The sequence below is a fragment of the Mustela erminea genome, chromosome 18, assembly GCF_009829155.1.
Source record: "Mustela erminea isolate mMusErm1 chromosome 18, mMusErm1.Pri, whole genome shotgun sequence".
Taxonomy (NCBI): domain Eukaryota; kingdom Metazoa; phylum Chordata; class Mammalia; order Carnivora; family Mustelidae; genus Mustela; species Mustela erminea.
Genome location: NC_045631.1, coordinates 42,681,354 through 42,700,520, shown reverse-complemented (window position 1 = coordinate 42,700,520; position 19,167 = coordinate 42,681,354). Strand labels below are relative to the sequence as shown.

General features: G+C 51.4%; 2 protein-coding genes across 4 annotated transcripts; one reads left to right on the top strand and one right to left on the bottom strand.

Annotated features, from left to right (window-relative positions):
* Positions 1–6,837: 6,837 nt before the first annotated feature.
* CCDC200 (coiled-coil domain containing 200) lies at positions 6,838–10,901 on the top strand. Of its 2 annotated transcripts, none has more exons than XM_032322483.1 (4): positions 6,838–7,092; positions 8,992–9,217; positions 9,840–9,938; positions 10,680–10,901. In XM_032322483.1, the coding sequence occupies exons 1-4, from the start codon at positions 6,922–6,924 to the stop codon at positions 10,838–10,840; spliced, it is 657 nt and encodes a 218-aa protein (XP_032178374.1). In that variant the 5' UTR covers positions 6,838–6,921; the 3' UTR covers positions 10,841–10,901. The 2 variants fall into 2 exon arrangements, with proteins under 2 accessions (XP_032178374.1, XP_032178376.1); XM_032322485.1 differs by having other exon boundaries at positions 6,839–7,092; positions 9,840–9,898; positions 10,680–10,890.
* A 2,158-nt stretch (positions 10,902–13,059) lies between these two features.
* TMEM106A (transmembrane protein 106A) lies at positions 13,060–18,593 on the bottom strand. 2 transcript variants are annotated; one of them, XM_032322972.1, is made up of 9 exons: positions 18,511–18,560; positions 18,064–18,090; positions 17,032–17,255; positions 16,464–16,527; positions 15,694–15,847; positions 15,026–15,166; positions 14,868–14,911; positions 14,321–14,374; positions 13,060–13,948 (listed from the first exon to the last, which is right to left on the bottom strand). In XM_032322972.1, exons 3-9 carry the CDS (start codon positions 17,237–17,239, stop codon positions 13,828–13,830), a joined length of 786 nt encoding a protein of 261 aa, XP_032178863.1. In that variant the 5' UTR covers positions 17,240–17,255; positions 18,064–18,090; positions 18,511–18,560; the 3' UTR covers positions 13,060–13,827. The 2 variants fall into 2 exon arrangements, with proteins under 2 accessions (XP_032178863.1, XP_032178861.1); XM_032322970.1 differs by lacking the exon at positions 18,064–18,090 and having other exon boundaries at positions 18,511–18,593.
* Positions 18,594–19,167: the final 574 nt, after the last annotated feature.

The window sequence follows — 19,167 nt, the reverse complement described above, 5'->3', positions numbered from 1 at the left end:
TTGATTACCACTGAGGTATCACTCTTTGGGCCTGTGTTTTGATGGTGGAGCCCTAGAAGGGTGCCATATGGGAAGATAAGGGGTTATTTTGCCTGCCTGGCCTTGGAGTTGTTCAACTGTAAAGTGAATAGCATGGTGGGCCTTGATTTTCAGTCTTGTTCCAAAGTTCTTTCAAAGTGCTCAGTTACGGTCATGAGTTTCTGCAGACTGGGGCCCTCCCATGATATATTCTGCCTTTTTAGCAATCCGCTAATCTCAGGAGATAAGACACTTACAAACAGGGCGGCTAGAGCAGGTGGAGTGACCTTAGGAAGAGAGCTTCCAAACCAGCTTTCAAGTCAGACACTGTTTCCTCTTCCTTTTGTTCACATATTTGCTGTGGTTTTAAGGTTTTATATTTTTAAGTAATCTCTACACCCAACATGGGGCTCGAACCTACAACCCCAAGATCAAGAGTCCGTTGCTGCACTGACTGAGCCAGCCATGTGCTGCTCCTTGCATATTTGAATAATAGACCCATCTGCGCAAACAGGGAAGACTCTAGCAGTGGCTTGTCAAAGATCAGTTGCTATTTTGCTGCTGCCCCTCGGAACAATTTGTTACTTAAACTGTAACCCCTGGAGGATTTTACTAGTTGCCAAGCACATTTAGATATGGCCTTAAAAAATACTGATACTGACAACAGGTCTTTGGGGGGAAGGACGATATACGACCGAGAAGCTGGGCAGCTGGGGATGCCCGGCTCGCTCAGGGCGGAATGCCGCCCCTTCACCGAAGCCGGGCAGCCAGGAACGCCTGGCCTGCCCAGGGCGGAACCCCACCTGCTTCAGGGAAGCGGAGCACCCGGGAACGCCCGGTCAGCTCAGGGTGGAAAGAAAACCGCCTGCTTCCCTTTTCCCGATATCGCTCCTTTCCCTTCCCAGAAGTGCTCGTTGTTAGTTAGATGAGTCCTTTGAATGTGCTTGTTTAACTGTAAACTTGATCCTCCTTCTTGCTCGTCTGCAAGACAGGATTAACGTTTGACCTTCATCAGTCCTTCTGTTGGCTATTGTTTCTATCTAATAAAAGTGAGACTGTGGAGTTGCTCGAGGCAGCAGTCCTTGGCTCAGTTGGTTAAGCAGTCCTTTTCCACTGTTGTCCCCTGCTCGCAGTCTTTTGCAGCTGTCTTGTTTGTGCCTAATTCTTCTCTCGTCGCCGACTGGAAGCGGCACTATTTTGCAAGTTTTTCTATCTATGAGAACATATTGAAGATTGAGGACCTTGAATACCATCCTTGGGGTTTTGCTATTTTGCTTCCTGCTTCCATTCTTGGCCTTTACTGGGGTCTACGAACAAGTACATAAGTGATAAGTACCTGGCAGCCCAGGCCCATAGGCTCCAATAATAACAAAATTTTTCAAAAAACTTGTGGGCGGGTGGGGGGGGGGGTTCGGTTCTAGGCTTAGGAAATTCCTTAACTATGACCCTAAGTTTAGCCTTTGAAAGGAGTGACAGATGCTAAGGAGGACTTTCATTTCATTTCATTTTTATTTATTAGAGAGAGAGCAGGCGCACAAGTAGGGTGGGGGGTGGGGTCAGAGGGAGCGGATCTCAGGCAAAAATCCCACTGAGTGCAGAGCCAGGGTGGACCCTGAGATCATGACCTGAGACTAACCAACTGAGCCACCCAGGCACCCTGAGAAGTTTCACTTTATTTATTTATTTATTTATTTATTTATTTATTTGACAGACAGAGATCACGTAGACACAGAGGCAGGCAGAGAGAGGGAGAAGCAGGCTCCCCGCCGAGAAGGGATCACGATGTGGGGGGCTCTATCCCAGGACCCTGAGGTCATGACCTGAGCCGAAGGCGGCGGCTTAACCGACTGAGCCACCCAGGCATCCCAATCATGTGCTCTTTTACCCTGTACCTTGCTTTTTTTTTTTTTTTTTTTTTTTTGCCCTGTACCTTGTTGCACAAAAATCTCCTTGGGGTTTGTGGGTGATCTAGCGTCCATCTAACCTGTTTCATGACCAACTTATCTCAACGCGGGAGCCTTTTATTTTATTTTTAAAAGATTTTAAGTCATCTCTGCATCCAACGTGGGGCTCGAGCTCACAACCCCGAGATCAAGAGTTGCGTGCTCCATCTACTAAGCCAGCCAGGTGCCCTCCAACGGCTTTTAAATTCTCGACCCATGCTTTCCGTCTCCGGCACTTCTGGCTTCCAAGATTCCCGTTACCAGGAGCTTTTACTTATTGGACCCAGTTCAGTTTAGGTTGGACCCAGTCCGACTCCAGCTGGTAACCATCAGCAGTTCCCAGTGTGGCATCTGGGGACTGGGGAAAGGACTGAACCAGCAGACCCTGAGAATGGGGACTGCGGACTGATTCTAACCGGGGAATTGCAGCTGTCACCACGAGGTTCCCAGATGTTGTTCCCGGAATCTGGTACAAAACCAAGGACAAAGGTTTCCGATCAAATACGGGTCTGTGCAAAGTCAATTAGGTCAGGGCTTGATGCAAAGAGAACAGAGTTCAGACTTAGAACTTACCCATGGCCCTCAGAACCGGCCAGAAAGAGAAAGCACCAGCTTCATGGGGTACCACACCTGTTTCTCATCCCCAAGTGCTGTCAGAAGTTTGCTTGGATACCATCCCTGCCCCTAAATGTGTTAAAAAAAAAAAATCAACGGGATAAATTTGGAAAATAAATGTGGTCTTATTTACTGATTCGTGGGTTAGGTAGCATCCCATCGGGCATGTAGAAAAGGGCTTTGGGGAGCTGTACAAAATGGAAGACTTTTAAAGGCAGAAATGGGGCTGGACAAGGAAGTTATTAGCAAAAGAAAACAATGGGTTGTTTTGGGCAAGGTCCTTTGAACAACTTCCTTTGAGGAGAAATGCTGGACATCTATCATGCAGATTACCTAACTGGTGTGGATCAGAAAATTCCAGATTGACTGGTTAAAAGTCACATTCCTGCAGTTAAGTCTTGATAGGCTGTCCTGGGGGCAAGCAACTCCATTTTGTGCCCTTCCTCCTTCCTTCCTTGTTTATTTACTTAAGTTGTCTTTACACCCAATGTGGGGCTCTAACTCATGACCCCAAGACAGTGGCAGTGCTCTTGTGACTGAGTGAGCCAGGCATCCCACTTTCTTTGTATTGTCTTCGCTTTTCTCTTTTCTTTCTTTCTTCCTTCCTTCCTTTAACACATGGCTGCACACTTTTTCTTTCTCCCTTCACAAGTGCATAAAATCTCAATAACATCTTTTTTTGTTTTTTAAGATTTTATTTATTTATTTGACAGAGATCACAGGTAGGCAGAGAGGCAGACAGAGAGAGAGGGGGAAGCAGACTCCCCGCCGAGCAGAGAACCCAATTCTGAGCCGAAGGCAGAGGCTTAACCCACTGAGCCACCCAGGTGCCCCTCAATTGATAACATCTTTTTTTTTTTTTTTGTAGATTTATTTATTTATTTATTTGAGAGAGAGACAGTGAGAGAGAACATGAGCGAGGAGAAGGTCAGAGAGAGAAGCAGACTCCCCGTGGAGCTGGGAGACCGATGCGGGACTCGATCCCGGGACTCCGGGATCATGACCTGAGCCGAAGGCAGTCATCCAACCAACTGAGCCACCCAGGCGTCCCCTCAATTGATAACATCTTATATTTATACAGATGGCCCCCATTTATGACAGTACAACTGACATTTTCTTGACTTTACCGTGGTGTCAAGTGATAGGCATTCAGTATATATATATATTTTTTAAAGATTTTATTTATTTATTCAACAGGTAGAGATCACAAGTAGGCAGAGAGGCAGGCAGAGAGAGAGAGAGGAGGAAGCAGGCTCCCCGCTGAGCAGAGAGCCCGATGCGGGGCTCGATCCCAGGACCCTGGGATCACGAGCTGAAGGCAGAGGCTTTAACCCACTGAGCCACCCAGGCGCCCCCATTCAGTATATATTGTACATTGAACTTTGAATTTGGGTCTTCCCTCGGACCAGCCATTTATGGTATAATTCTCTCTCGTGATGTTGGACCACGGCAGCCACAGCTCCCAGGTAACCACGGGATCTGGAAGGTAAACCATTCTCTCTACCTGTACAACCCATCCTGTTTCTCGCTTTCAGCACAGCATTCAATCAATTACATGAGACAGTCATCACTTTATTATCAAATGGGCTTTCTACTAGATGATTTTGCCCAACTGTAGACTAATATAAGTGTTCTTGTAACCAGGCTCAAGAAGTTTGCTGCTTGGGGTACATCAAATTGAACACAACCCAAGGAAGTGTTGAAAGCAAAGAGCTTTTTAATTACTTGTTGCAAGTAAGGAGACAGCAGATAGCTCTCCAAGCACTGTCTCTGCGGTGCCTGGCTGGCTCAGTCTGCAATGTGTGAAACTCTTGATCTTGGAGTCGTGAGTTTGAGTCCAACATTAGGGATAGTGCTGACTTAAAAAAGGTACTATCTCTCCTGGGATCAGTACAGGAAGCTTTATAAAAATCAATTAATTAGGGGCACCTGGGTGGCTCAGTGGGTTAAAGCCTCTGCCTTTGGCTCAGATCATGATTTCAGAGTCCTGGGATCGAGCCCCGTGTTGGACTCTCTGCTTGGCGGGGAGCCTGCTTCCCTCTCTCTCTGCCTGCCTCTCTGCCTACTCGTGATCTCTACCTGTTGAATAAATAAATAAAATCTTTAAAAAAAAAAAGTCTCTTATGGCTTGTTTTCCTCTCTTTTTTTCTTTTCTTCCCTCCTGTATGTTCCATATATGAGTAAGATCATACGGTATTTTCTTCCTCTAACTGACATGTCACTTAGCATAATACACTCTAGCTCCACCTACGTCACCATATTTGGCAAGATTTCATTCTTTTTGATGACTGAGTAATCTTCGTGTGTGTGTATGTGTGTGTGTATGTGTGTGTATGTGTTTATCATATCTTCTTTATCCATTCATCAGTTGATGGACATTTGGGCTCTCTCCATAGTTCGACTATTATTGATAACACTGCTGTGAACGTCAGGGTGCATGTATGCCTTCAAATCTGTATTTTTGTGTGTATCCTTCGGGTAAATGCCTAGTCGTGCAATTGTTAAATACCAGGGCAGTTCTATTTTTAACATTGTGGGGAACCTCCATACTGTTCTGCAGAGTGGCTACACCAGTTTGCATTCCTACCAGTGCAAGAGGGTTCCCCTTTTCTCCTCATGCTCACTCTCTCCTCGTGCTCACCGACACCTGTTGCTTCTTGTGTTGTTAATTTCAGCCATCCTGATAGGTGTGAGATGGTATCTCCTCATGTTTTCGATTTGTATTTCCCTGATGCTGAGTGACGTTGAACATCTTTTCATGTGTCTGTTAGCCATCTGGATATCTTTAGAAAAGTGCCTATGCAGGTCTTCTGTCCATTTCTTAACTGCATTATTTGGGGTTTTTTGATGTTGAGTTTGATAAGTTCTTTGTAGGTTTTTGGATACTAAATCTCTGTCGGATATGTTGTTTGCAAATATCTTCTCCCCTTTTGTAGGTTGCCTTTTAGTTTGGTTGACTGTTAGGAAGCTTTTACTCGGTGTATTAGGGGGATGGGGCGGGGACTTCACATAAGCACTTTAGTTGAACTGTGCATGCCTAGCATGTCAGCTTGTTAGTGCATACATGGTATATTTTAAAAAAAAAAGCAGTGAACTCCACCCATAGGAGGAGATCTTACTATTATAATGAGCTAAAGGGAACTTCAGGACAACTCAGGAGAAGCTTTTTCTCAGGTCATCAGATCCATTCCAGCACAGTGTTTGAAACTGTGGCTGGCTGTGACAGCCTTTTTCACCCATGCCCTTCCCCTGCCCTCAGACCCAAAGCTGGACTCAGGCCCTGCTGCTTCTAGAAAGATTGTTATCTTCTAGAAAGATAGGGCATGTGGGTGTAGGAGGGACCCTAGCAGTCAATAGCCCACCTGGAAGTCTTCCTGGATTGCAGGAAATGACCCCCTCCCCTGGCTCTTCCACCCACGGGGGATGAGAATCAGGTAGGAGAATAACAGATATCAACCTGCCGCCGGATAATTTTCTGCTTTGTCTTGTACATTTCTCACCCATTAGTCCACTTGGTTCTGAAGCCTGTCCTGTGAAGGAGGTAACAAGTAATATCCTTCCCATTCTACAGGCAAGGACACTGAGGCCCAGAGAGGTTAAGTGGGGTCTCCAGGGTCAGAAGATGAGGCAGACCCTAGGCTTGTGCCCAGCTTTGTAAATCCCCAGGCAAATTAGCCACCCTGCCTTCACAGGGGCTCAGACCCGAGTGAGCGTCCATTGCAGTTTATATTTTCTTTCTTTTTTTTTTTTTTAAGATTTTATTTATTTATTTGACAGAGAGAGATCACAAGTAGGCAGAGGCAGGCAAAGAAAGAGAGAGGAGGAAGCAGGCTCCCTGCTGAGCAGAGAGCCCCATGCGGGACTCGATCCCAGGACCCTGAGATCATGACCTGAGCTGAAGGCAGCGGCTTAACCCACTGAGCCACCCAGGCGCCCCTGTAGTTTATATTTTCTTAACACTTGTCTCAGGACAGCAGGAGGAAATGGAGGACTGGGGGATGGTAACTCCAGAGAACTTTGGCGAGGGAGGGTGGGCAGAGGGCCAGATGAGGATACTGGGATCCTGGGAAGGGCAGGAGAAAGAAATCGGAGAGAAAAGCCAGTTGACTTGGAAATTGTCCCTGGTGGTCCATGGAAACTCAAAGCTCCGGTGCAAAGGTGTCTTCTACCTTCACAGGGCCTTGGAGAGAAATGTAGTTCACAGACATTCCCTAGGCAACTTAGGAAGACCACCTCCCTCCTCCCATTGTGAGGCGGTTCTGGGTACAGGCAGTGGGGTAGGGTGGGAGGAAACAGAGGCGGTGGGGGCAGTGACCTGGGCTCTGCCTGCCCCCACCCCCTTCTGATGCCTTTGGTCGCCCCTACCATCATGGGCAGTGCTTATCACTGGGAGGCCCGGCGTAGGCAGATGGCTTTGGACCGGAGGAGGTGGCTGATGGTCAAGCACCAGCGGCAGCAGCAGGAACAGCAGGAACAGCAGGAACAGGAGGAACAACTGGAACGGCAGGAGCAACAGGTGCAGGAGAGGGTCCGGGTTCATCAGGGTCCTTCCCGGGGGTGAGGGTGGGGCTAGAGGGGAGTGGGGAGGGAAGACCGATGTCTAGGAAGCTATTATTTGGTCAATGTACTTTTTAAGATTTTATTTATTTATTTGACAGAGAGAGATCACAAGTAGGCAGGGTGGCAGGCAGAGAGAGAGAGGGGGAGGCCAGCTTCCCGCTGAGCAGAGAACCTGATGCGGGACTCGATCCCAGGACCCTGGGATCATGACCTGAGCTGAAGGCAGAGGCTTTAACCCACTGAGCCACCCAGGTGTCCTGGTCGATGTATTTTGCTAGGAGTAGAAAGAAAGTCAAGTTCCTTCAACATTCTCTTGGATGGACTGTGTGTGTGTGTGTGTGTGTGTGTGTGTGTGTGTGTGTGTATTGTGGAATTCAACTTTGCTGTTGTACTAGGCTGAGGCCTAGTGTGGGATCCAGGGAGGTTCAGGCCTGAGAGATTTTATTTATTTTTTATTTTTATTTTTAAGGACTTTATTTATTTGACGGGGAGAGAGAGAGAGAACCAACAGGGGAAGTGGCAGACAGAGGGAGAGGAAGAAGCAAGCTCCCTGCCCAGCAGGGACCCTGGGATCATGACCTGAGTGGAAGGCAGATGCTCAATGACTGAGCCACTCTGGCACCCTGGCCTGAGAGATTTTAAGGCTGCCCTGTCCAATAGGGTGGCCGCCAGCCTGTGTGCTGTTGAGCCTTGAGACGGGGCTAGTGAGACTGAGGAACTGAATTTAAAATTGTATAGAGATTTAATTAATTTAAATCTAAACTAAAAAAAAAAACTCTTTATGTATTGGAAAACTTTGAAGTATGTTTAGAACAACTTGGATATGTAAATCTTTTTCAACTGTAAATGAATGAAATCTAAATCTAAAGCAATTATTATTATTATGTTAAGATTTTGTTTATTGGGGCCCCTGGGTGGCTCAGTGGGTTAAGGCCTCTGCCTTCGGCTCTGGTCATGATCCCAGGGTCCTGGGATCGAGCCCCACATCGGGCTCTCTGCTCAGCAGGGAGCCTGCTTCCCCCTCTCTCTGACTGCCTCTCTGCCTACTTGTAATCTCTGTCTGTCAAGTAAATAAATAAAATCTTAAAAAAAAAAGATTTTATTTATTTATTTGACAGAGAGAGGCACGGTGAGAGGTGAGAGAGGAAACACAGGCAGGGGGAGTGTGAGAGGGAGAAGCAGTCTTCCCACCCCATGCAGAGCTCGATTCCAGGACCCTGGGATCATGACCTGAGCTGAAGGTAGACGCTTAGCGACTGAGCCACCCCTGTGCCCCTAAAGCAATTATTTTTGATCAAAATGTAGAGTCCAAATTCAGATGGGCTATTAAATATAAAATACATGCTGTATTTTGCAGACTTAGTACAAAAACACAGAATATAAACTATCTCACTCATATTTTCATATTGATTATATGTTTTGGAGGTATTGGGTTAACTAAAATATATTAAAATCAGTTTTACCTGTTTTCTTCCTGCTTTTTCATGTGGCTACTAGATTTGTAAATTACTTGTTGCTTGCCTTATATTTCTCTTGGACAGTGCTGTTTCAAAGTGTTTGCAAGAACGTATCCTTTATTCTCCCCTTACTGCTCCCAAGGTAGGAGGTAGGTGCCCGGAGACTGCTGTTTCCTGGTCTAGGGGCTGTACCAGGGGGCACTGTCACAGAAGAAGCAGGTCTTGGATGTTGTGTGGGTGAAGGGAGATAGCCCAGCTTCCAAGTCCAGGGAACAGAGACTTTCACACCACCTCTGTCTCTCCACTGATCGCTTGCCTTGCTCCCTGCAGTGTCTCCGGCAGATGGGTGCCTGGGTAGGGAGGGAGGAGGATGCCACTTGTGGGGGGCTTCTTGCCAGGAACTGAAGAAACTCCAAGAGGAGAAAGGCCAATCTGAGAAAAAAAACCAGTGCCCTCGGGGGTCGCGACAGGAGCAGCAGCCACCACCACCACAGAGGCCACCAGGAGCACAACCACAGCCGCAGGCGCCCCCTGCCCAACCGCAGCCTTGCCGACCGCAGGTCCCGGAGCAGACACAGACTCCACGCGCCGGGCCATCGCAGCCACCGCAGCCGCCGCAGCAAGGCAACAGAATGCCCAAGACCCTCTTACTCAGTGCACCTCTGTGCATGTTCTGACCCAAAAGCCAGGTCTCTAGCTTGGCTCAGTAGGGACCCATCAAGCTGGAGGGCAATCCGACTTTAACAGATTCCCAGGAGGAACAAAACCCCCTCAAGGCCCTAGTAAATGAAATGCCTGGGAGGGCAGGTGGTGAGAACTCTCTGCTCCCACCCCCAGCCCTATAACCCAGAGTCCACATCCATCCTCCCATTGTCTCTGACACCCTCTCGGGGCATCCTTGGCTTTTACTTGGGGGCCATTCCCCCTGGGGAAGTTTGCCTCACTCCAGGGGTGCAAAGGAGGCTGCTGACTTTTGCAGGGGGCAGCAGCCCCTCCTCTGAGACGAGGGTGTCAGAGCGAGTGAGGGTGGCCTTAACAAGAGACTTACCCAGCCCTGGCAAGTCTGGAACAGGGAAGGACAGTGCAGGGTTCCCGGTTGTGAATTTTCAGGGTAGGCTCCGTTGGTGCCTTGCCCTAAGGTGGGGGCTGCCGCCTGGGCCCCAGACACATAGTAGAGTCCGGCTCTGCCGCATTCCATTTTCAGAAACTGCCAGATGCATGATGTTGTGCTTTCTTTCACCGTCAGGTTTCAAGAAGTCATTCCAGTCAAATCCAGATAAATACGCAGAGCACTCACGATTCACGGTGAGACAGTGTGAAAGGCGGGTCGACTCTGGTTGCGTGTGTAAGTGTGTGCGGAATCTAGGGAGGCTTCCTTGGTGGGAGGGGCTTACAGTTATTTGTATTTTATGAAGTCAGTTATGTAAAGCCTTTATATGGCAATTATATGGTCACTGCGGGATGGCCTATTCCTTCATTTGTTGCCGTCCCAAAAAATGTGGAGGAGGACCTGTCGCTCAGCACTCGGCAGAAACGGAGGGCTTGAAGAAAGACAGGACGGGGGCCAGAGAAGCAAACCAGAGGGGCTGTTTTAAGTGCCAGCTGGGGCAGAGGCAGCTGGAGCAGGAGGAGGGCAGGACATAAAGTCAGAGATGGGAGTCTCGGGATCGCCACTCCTCGGCTGCGGGATAGCATCTCTGGACCTCAAGGGCCCGTCCATAAACTGACAGTGGTAACACCACTTCCTTGACAGACGTGTCAGGACCACTGAATGTGGCAACTGAAAGAGAAGGCATCACAAGCCCTTAGCTTTGGAACCTGGCTCAATCCAGGCCTTCAAACCCGGGGGGGTGGTCACCCTTGATGAGGACGTGACACAGTACAAGCTTTGGAAAGATGGTTTCTCTGACACAGGTGCGAAGGACGAGAGAGCCCCATGCTAGCCCTGTTAGGGTGGGTGAGGACTGGGGTGCTTCATTTTATATTTATTCCTCTGGCCTCAAAAGGGCCGATACGATGTTCTAGAACAGCAGGCCCAGAAATGGCTAACTAACCCGGTTTGCCTCCCGTCTCTCCCTCTTCTCAGTCGACGAATTACATGCAGCAGTGGTGATCCAGAGACAGACCCTCAACCCCACTGGCCATCAGCAAAAAAAACAGATGACCGCTTTCTCACCCCCTCCCCGCCCCCAGCATCTCCACTCCAAAAGTCACCCCCTCCTGATTCACTCTAGAAGAGGCGGCTAGCTGGGCATAAAATGTGATTTCCTCTTGAAAAGAATCAATAGATTGGTCAGCTCTGTGAGACTGGGAGGAAGTGAGGGGAGAATGAGAACCCAGGAAGGGGATGGAGTGGGTGGGAGAAGGAAGTAGGTGATTCCATGCTTCTGCAGGCAAAGCCAATGGGAGAACTTGGTCTTGACCATCCCAAGTCTATAGCTCCATTGCTGGCTCTTTTTTTTTTTTTTTTTTTTTTTAAGATTTTTATTTATTTGACAGACCGAGATCACAAGTAGGAAGAGAGGCAGGCAGAGAGAGAGAGGAGGAAGCAGGCTCCCTGCAGAGCAGAGAGGCTGTTGCAGGGCTCTATCCCAGGACCCTGGAACCATGACCTGAGCCAAAGGCAGAGGCTTTAACCCACTGAGCCACCCAGGTGCCCGGCCTTTTTTTTTTTTTAAAGATCATTGCTGGCTCTTCTTTAGCAAGGACAGGTCTGTTGGGGGCTTCAAAGCTTTTATTTATTTGAGAGAGAGCGAGAACATGTGTGTGCTCGAGGGAGTGATGGGAGGAGCAGAGGGAGAGGGACAAGCAGACTCCCTTTTCATTTTTTTAAAGATTTTATTTGACAGAGATCACAAGTAGGCAGAGAGGCAGGCAGAGAGAGAGAGGGGAGGAAGCAGGCTCATTGCTGAGCACAGAACCCAATGCGGGGCTCGATCCCAGGACCCTGGGATCATGACCTGAGCTGAAGGCAGAGGCTTTAACCCACTGAGCCACCCAGGCGCCCTGACAAGCAGACTCCTTGCTGAGCACAGGGCCGGACACAGGGCCCCATCTGGCAACCCTGGCTCAAGCCGAAATCAAGAGTCAAGTCGGATGCTTAACTGACTGAGGCCCCCAGGCAGCACCCCCTGTTGGGGGCTCTAGGTTTAGGACTCTCACTGGAACCATTACCCCTCCCCACTGGCAGATGCTTACTGAGAAGGAGTAGCAGCATCACACCAGAGCAGGCCTGGAGCTAGACTGGAGGTGGCAGGCAGGGCCCCCCCGAAGTCCAGTGTAATGCCTGGCCCATAGCGGGCACGGAGCTGTGGCATGGATGACGGGACGCAGGGCTGGAAAGAGCTCAGAGGAAAGGCGGACTGTCCCCTTAAACACAGACACCTCATCTTGGAAAGGGGACGCAGACTGGCCCACAAAAACCCCACAGGCCTCTTCCTTCCTCCACCTCAGCCCTTCCCGGAAGCAGTCAGCCTTCACCCCGTCACCACTTCCTGAAGCTGACATCCGGGGTCTCTCCCACAGCCTGTCCCCTTTTCCACCTGGCGCTGATGAGGGGATGCCTGGGCCTTTCACGGAAGCCTACACAGGCTGAAGGGGCCCCTCAGTGCAGCATTTCCTGAGGGGAGCGGCTGGGGGACCTGGGGTAGGGCACAGAACAGGAATATTAAAGTAGGGAGGGAACTTAAGAGACACGAGCTTGGCACCCACTCAGACACCCCCAAACAGCTCAGCAGCGTCGCCCAGGTCCAGCTCTCCTCCCAACTCACAGGAGGCTCTTTGTTTACTCTAACATTGTGAAGTGTAGTTCATTGAATACAATATAAATCCTTTACATTTAACTGACACTCAGCAGAAACTCCAGGCTGGCCTTTCCGGACTTTTGTGCTCCTGCCAGCCTCTTCCTGACTCAACTCAGGCACGAACACGGGGAGACAGGACAACCTTCTTCCTTCCTGTTGTCCCCGCAGCCACCTAGCCAGGTGCCTCCTCTCCACCCATCCAACTTGGCATTCAGCCTTCCCCACCACCTAAGTTCATCTCCAGGCCTGAGAGAAACCACAGCTGCCTTTAGCGAGCAATTACCATTCCTGCTCAGTGCCTCCAGCTGGAGCCCAGTGGGAGCCCGAGTTAGCTGGGACTTCGCTTCTTCATCCGAGTGACAGCAAAGAGAGGTTAGGACTAGCCCCTCCTGCTGTGCGGTTCCAGCCTGCCCATGCCCGAAGGAAAGCAGAGGCCTCTGGGAGCAGAGAATGGGCCTTGGAGCTAAGCCGGGGAGGCCCTAGAGCCCAGCAGCTTGTGGCCGAATCCTGACAGCTTGACCTCTGCAAGCTATCGCAGAGTGGCAGCGGGGGACATCAGCTGACTGACCGGGGTCCAGGGTTGTGGGCCGACCACCAGCCAGAAGCCTAACTTCAATAAATGCCTTCCCAAGTGACTCTGGCTTCATCTGCTTTTTTTTTCCTGGAGAGACGGAGGGGGTGCCAGATGCCTCCCTCTCCTCCCCTACTATGTTTGCTCCTGCTGTGATGGGAATAATAAAACAATTTTCTGGCGAGAAGCTTTAGCCAGAGAAAAGCTCTGTCTTCCTAGGAAGGGGGGCAGCCTTTAACCTGGGAGGCCCGGGAGCTGCAGGCCCTTAGCCAACCTTGCCATCGGGGCACAAGTTCCCAGGAGAGAAATCGACCAGCCCCACCCCTTTGTCACGTGACCAAAGCCAGAAGGAAGGAGACCGCACGGACATCCCTCAAGTCACCCTCCCATCACTGGGTGGGGAACCTGAAAAAGATCCCTGTTTTAAAAGCCAGATAAAATTAAAGATTTCTCCCTTCAGGCAGGAGGAAGGCCAGCCCCAGAGGAGCGAGGCAACCAAGGTTCTCAGCACAGAGAGCAAATGCCACTCTGGACAGCTCAAGGCTGTCTCAGGTCAGATTCTTCTCAAGACAGACACAGGGGAAAGCCTGGCTGGCTCCTAGAAGAACTAGACTTTTCTGGTGGAAGTCAGAGGACGTGAGTGACGTGCATCTGTGCATATGTGTGTGTGTGTGTGTGTGTGTGTGTGTAAAGTTAACTTCCACATAGAGCTTCCTGTGGTTGAGGGGGTGTGTGTGTGGTGGAGGGAGGTAGAATAAAGCAGAGCTTTTCCTTTGGCAAAGTCACTGTAGTCCTTCCTTGGGTTCTGGGAGATACAGCCCAGGCTGGCAGGGGCCTGGAGTGTGGGACCAGCAGGCAGGTCACGGCGGATGAGGGACCAGCAAGTGGGGCACTGAGGAATTTCCCCGGCAGTCCACGTACTCATAGTTCTGGAAGACTAGCTGCTCTGAATGGCTCAGGTAGGAACAGGTCAGGGTGCCCCTGGAGAGGAAGCAGGCTTTGTTGCTGTGTCTGGTGGTGGAGGGGCAGGGGGAGAAGAGGAAGCTCTGGCCCTGCTCTGCTGTCTGGGGTGGGGGGATCCCTCAAACAACCCCCCTTCCTTCTGCTCCCTGCTCTGCCAACACACCTGGGACAGCCGTCCCACCTGTGATCCAGATAGCTTGGTGGCTGGCACACCAATGGCTTATAAGCAAGGCGGGGTCTAGGGAATGGGCAGGGGGATCTGCCTTCCCAAGAGCCAGCAAAGATCATGGAGTTAGCTTTGGAGGGCCTCTCCCACAAGGTGAGCAGAGCGCAGCTCTGCTGGGGTCAGAAGGAGGCGAGGGGGACACCCGGGCTCTAAGCCCTACTTACTGGATGTGCAAAAGCACGTGGTGGACTTTGATTTTCATCCAGGAACAGATTTTGCTGAGAGAGAAAGAACACGTGACCATGTTTCACACTGAGCAGCCCGGCAGCTTGGAGGAAACCTGCAGGTCGGTTCCAGGCTCCGGGCCTCTTTTCCATCAGGGGCCCCAAATGCCATGCCCACTCTTTCTCCCTCTAAGGTGAGCACATCACCCTTGTTGCAATGTCATTCCTCCAAGCCCCGTAGGCTTGGCCCAGGTGTGTGCTAGCTCCTCCCTCAGCAGAAAACAAGACATTCATGCTTCTTAGTGATTTAGGCTGAAGAGTCCAAGGTCACCTATTTTAAGAATTAACTAAATTCTGGCCTGTTTTCATTCCAACCTAAGTCCAAACAGGCAGAGGGATGGGGACCCTGAATCCCTTGCAGACTGCAATCTTGGCCACGAGAGTGAAGGCCAAATGCTGGCTGCAGAGAAGGAAATCTGGTAGGGATGAAGACTGGGTTTCCAACCAGGGACAGAGGCTAAGGGAGAAGAGATCAAGGGATACTTACTATGTGTTTTCATCCCAGATTTTGTTGGCCACTGCATAAAACATCTGTCAACCAAATGGGCACAAGGTGAACCCCAACCCCAGCTGCCCCTTCGGATCCCCACATGTGTCCACACCCCTGTGGGTAGGGCTGGCCCCGGGATGGGGTTGGGGGATTACCTGTTCACTGGCCAAAGGACCGATGTGGAGGAGGAGGCTATTGGTGACCTGCCCCACCACGAGGGACAGGTGCAGAACCTCGATGGTCAGCTGGGTCACCGTGATGGGGTAGTAGTTGCTATTGGAGATGTTTAAGATATTCTGAGGAGGAAGACAAGGGAAAGGGAAGTGGGAGGGTGACCATCCTTGAAAAGGAGAAATCAAGTAGCTTCCTTATCCCTGCCTGGCCCCCTCCCCCTGCCTGACTGAGCCCCACTCCCACTACGGGCCTCAGCTGCCGAAGCCCAGCGTTAGGAGGCCCTTGGCGTGGCTCTTAATGGTGAAGGGGTCACCGTAAGACATGAAGTTGGCCCCAAACCCAGGCTCATCCTGCAAGGCTTCTCTCCATTCTGTTCCACCCACCCAGAGTGTCTCAGGCATGCCCTCCACACCCTGTGTTTTTTTTCTCTCGCCATGATTCTTCCCCCCTCGGGGTGTACAGTCCTAATTCTGCATGTTCCGCTATGGGGCTCATGGTTGCACCTGCTTCCCCCCAGGCTTCGACACCCTCTGGCTGCCACACAGGACCCCTGGCTACCTGAGCCCGGGATGGCAACGCCTGACCAGGACCGCAGAGAAGAGCGGCCGGCAAGGTGGCGTGGGGCTCAGGGGTGCGGGCGCCCACCCACCGTTATGTTGAGATGGATGTCAGCCTCGTCAAAGGCCACCGTGGAGGAGTTGAGTCCCGCGGGCTGCACGACGATGGACCGGGGAAACAGGAAAAAGACGATAAGGGAGGAGATCACGAGGCAGATGAGGACAGCCAGGAACACGAAAAGCTTCCTGTGGGAAAGAAAGCAGGATCCGGGGTAGAGGAGGGGACAAGTCTGAACGCCACAGAACCTTGGGCAGAGAGGGACACTCCTCTCCCTCGACCACTGAACACCTTGGGAAGAAGGGGCAGGGATTCACGTCCAAGAGACCCATGACAATGAGGGTCACACCCCCGTCCCACGACACTCGGGGCCGCCTCCGAGGCTGTGCAGTACCTCAGAACAGGAAGCAACTCATTTTCCATCTCAGCCAGAGAGAACAAGCAGGTCTGAGCTGCCACAGAAAGGGAAGCTCACAGGAAAAATAACTTCCCCGTATGAACCGCAGCCTGGGCCGTTCGCTCCCTCCCGAAAGACCTCGAAGAGTCAAGAGATCCTCCCTCTTTCCACAAGGGAGCCATGCTTCTTGGAAGCACCGAAGCTCCCAACAGCAGGTGGCCTCAGGTGGCACCTGCTGTGGCCCAGACTTCTTAAACCAGGAAAAGCCCTGGAAGCGGAGCTAGTATATATGAACTCAGTGAGGCTTCCCATGGAGAAGAATCGCGGCGGGGAGGCAGACTGAGGGAGACAGAGAACAGACCCCAGGGGTGACAGCTTGTGGAGCTAAGGTGAGGAAAGGGGCTTACGTGCGCCTGGGCTTCAGCCTCTGGTCCCCATAGGGGATGAGGGCCACTAGCTGCTTCTCTAGCTCTGTGGAGAGAAAGAAGGTGAGAGAGAGAGAGGGCTAAGAAGTGTGCATGACGAATGTTTCCTGTGCTAGCCTCCCAGAAGCAACCCCTTCACCCCACCGAGTGGGGTCAGAAGCATGCCGCCTCTGCCCCAGAGCAGGACTGGGACCGCTGGGCAGATGACAGCAGCTCAACTTTGTCAGCTCCGGAATGGAAGTGAGATTTTCATTACCAAGTGTGAATTTCTGGAAGGCACCGGCAAATGAGAGAAGTCTAGCTTCTCTGAAGAGATCATTTGTAACTTTGTGAATCCTAAGGCACAGTGTTGCTAAAGGAGCAGGGAGGCTGGAGAAGCCTGGGGAGAACCACCAGGGCAGGAGGGGTGGGGTGTCTCTGCAGCCAGTGCAGGGCTAGGGAATATCTCGCTGGCCTCCCTGCAGCTGGGGGACCAAGCCCCAATTCGAGGAGGCTCAGAGGGGCCTGGCCAGCTGGACCCAGGCTCTTTCCAAAGCCTTGGGCCACTCACCTTTCGGGATCTCCCCGCTGCCCTGACAGGTGGGACAAGTCACAAAGCTGGCACGGGCAGCCCCTTCACAAGGTGCTCGGGAACAGAAAGATTTGCTGCTTCGGGTGCTGAAGTAGTCGGCAGCATTGCTGCCAGTGGCCGGGCTGGGGGGCAGGATCGACCTGTTCTCCTCCCGAGAGCCCAAATGGGAGAATGTCTCACCCATCATTCAGGGGGAGTTTTCACTAAGGAGAAAAGAACAGAATTCACTGCTAAGCTTGTTAGCACGGACACGGGATGTCACTCTGGTTTTGGGTTCTCAAGGTTGGCAAGGAGCACCACCCCAAATTCAGTAAGCTCCGGCCCAAGAAGTTAGGATATGGAAAACCGCAGATACACAGGATTCTGGGATCAGAAATTTCAGTTTATTTCCTTTCATTACTGCAGGGGAGCTCAATCTGCCTGTAAGAGGGAAGAGAAAAGAAAAGCAGAAGTTATTTCCCTAGAAGGGACTTCCAGAAGTGAATGGCGGAGCACTTTATTTTCTGGGAAAGTTGCTGAGCTGTCAGTTGCTTCAGGGGAAGGAAGTGGACAGGGCTGGCGGGCAGTGGGGGAGGCCGCAGTCCAGAGTCCCTTCACCCTCTGCGACAAGAGGACTCTGAAGAGGTGTCCAGGACACGCGGGCAGAAATGCCTGCGATCTCCCAGCCTGGGCGTGGGAAGGCACACTTCCATTCCGGAGCCCCGGCAGGTGCTGGCCGAATAGGAAGGCAGGGATTCTTTGAAACAAGGGAAAGGCGGCTAGGCTGGTCACAGGTGTGCCTAAGAACCTTAAAAAAGCCCTGCCAGGGAGCAGAAATCTCTTCCTCACTGCTTTCTGTGGGGTAGGAAAGAATGCCTGGGGAAGGGTGGGAGCAATGGTCAGGATCCATCCTACACTAAGGAATGCTAAAGGCTAAAAATCCAGATTTTCCCCCAAAGGGTCAGGAGTAGCAGCAGAATGAGAGGGCAAGGTGAGCCACACCTTGCTGGGCCAAAATCAAGGGTGCCTCACCTGGTTCAGGTCTGGGATCCAACGCTCCTGTCAGTTAAGAGTGAGATTTCTGGAATGTGTCTTTCAGGAGAAAGGCTTGTAGGGCAGGGCGACCCGAGGGACAACGGGCTGGAGCTGGCCAGGCTACTGGCCCCCTTTCCACTGAGTCTTGGGGGAGTGAATACGCAGCGTTGGAGACGGGTGGGGAGTAGCGACCTCGGCCTACCCGGAGGAGCTAGGCTGTTTCCAGCCCTACTCCCGGGCTCGGCCAGGGTCCCGAGTGGGAGAGCAGTCGCTCCGCAGAAGCTAGGATTTCACTGATGGAGAATTTCAAGTCCTTCCGTACACCCCGAGGCCGTTAGTCGAGGCTGTTAACCCGCGAGTGCCTACGTGAGGCTAGAGGCACTGAAGGTCCCTCGGCCCTTGCCTCCCAAAGGGAAAGAAAGGAAAATCTGCGGAGCGCCTTACCCCACCCCTGGGCGGCAGCAGGACTTAAACGGCTGCAGGCAGAATCGAAAGTGCGCGAGGCCAGGGCCTCGCCCTCCGCTTTGACTCGGTGCGGGGGGAGGCTCCGCCCCAGCTCCTCCAGGCCCGCCCCCTCCCAGAGGCCCGCCCCCTCTCGAGACAAGGCGACGGAAGAGCTCATCTCTTCACAGACCACCCCACCGCCCCGCCGCTGCTTCCGCAAGCACCAGCCACTCCAGGCAGGGCTTTCAAAGAATCTTTATTTGACCATTCTTGAAGCGGTTACATACAAGTACAATCGGACGGACGACTGGACCTCAGGGTCCTCCTGGACCCCTGCAATAACGATTCAGGAGGTCAGAACTGGTCCCGCCCCAAATCAACCCAATTAATTACACACACCCTGCCGCTTGGCCTCTACCCAGAAACCCGAATAAAAACGTTTTAAATAACGAACAGCCTGGTTGGCTTGCAGTATGAATCTTGGTTTATTTAATAGCGGTCAAGAAGTATACTGTAAATAAACATCATGATGACTAATGATTAATTAACATCATCATTCATTATAAATACCAACCAGGTTAAATAATACTAGTTTACTATCCTTCCCCCTTTTGGGAGGGTTAAGAGTCTTCTTTTTCTGGAAGTCATTTTCATGAA

Bases quoted from the DNA above. Each gene is read 5' to 3' on its own strand.
- CCDC200 (XM_032322483.1), top strand. From the start codon at position 6,922: ATGCCTTTGGTCGCCCCTACCATCATGGGCAGTGCTTATCACTGGGAG. The intron at 7,093-8,991 runs GTGCAGGAGAGG...GCTTCTTGCCAG, and splicing joins TGGAACGGCAGGAGCAACAG to GAACTGAAGAAACTCCAAGA. The intron at 9,218-9,839 runs GCAACAGAATGC...TTTCACCGTCAG, and splicing joins ACCGCAGCCGCCGCAGCAAG to GTTTCAAGAAGTCATTCCAG.
- TMEM106A (XM_032322970.1), bottom strand. From the start codon at position 17,239: ATGATGGGTGAGACATTCTCCCATTTGGGCTCTCGGGAGGAGAACAGG. The intron at 16,528-17,031 runs GTGAGTGGCCCA...TTCTCTCCACAG, and splicing joins CAGCGGGGAGATCCCGAAAG to AGCTAGAGAAGCAGCTAGTG. The intron at 14,912-15,025 runs GTAATCCCCCAA...TTTGGTTGACAG, and splicing joins GTCCTTTGGCCAGTGAACAG to ATGTTTTATGCAGTGGCCAA.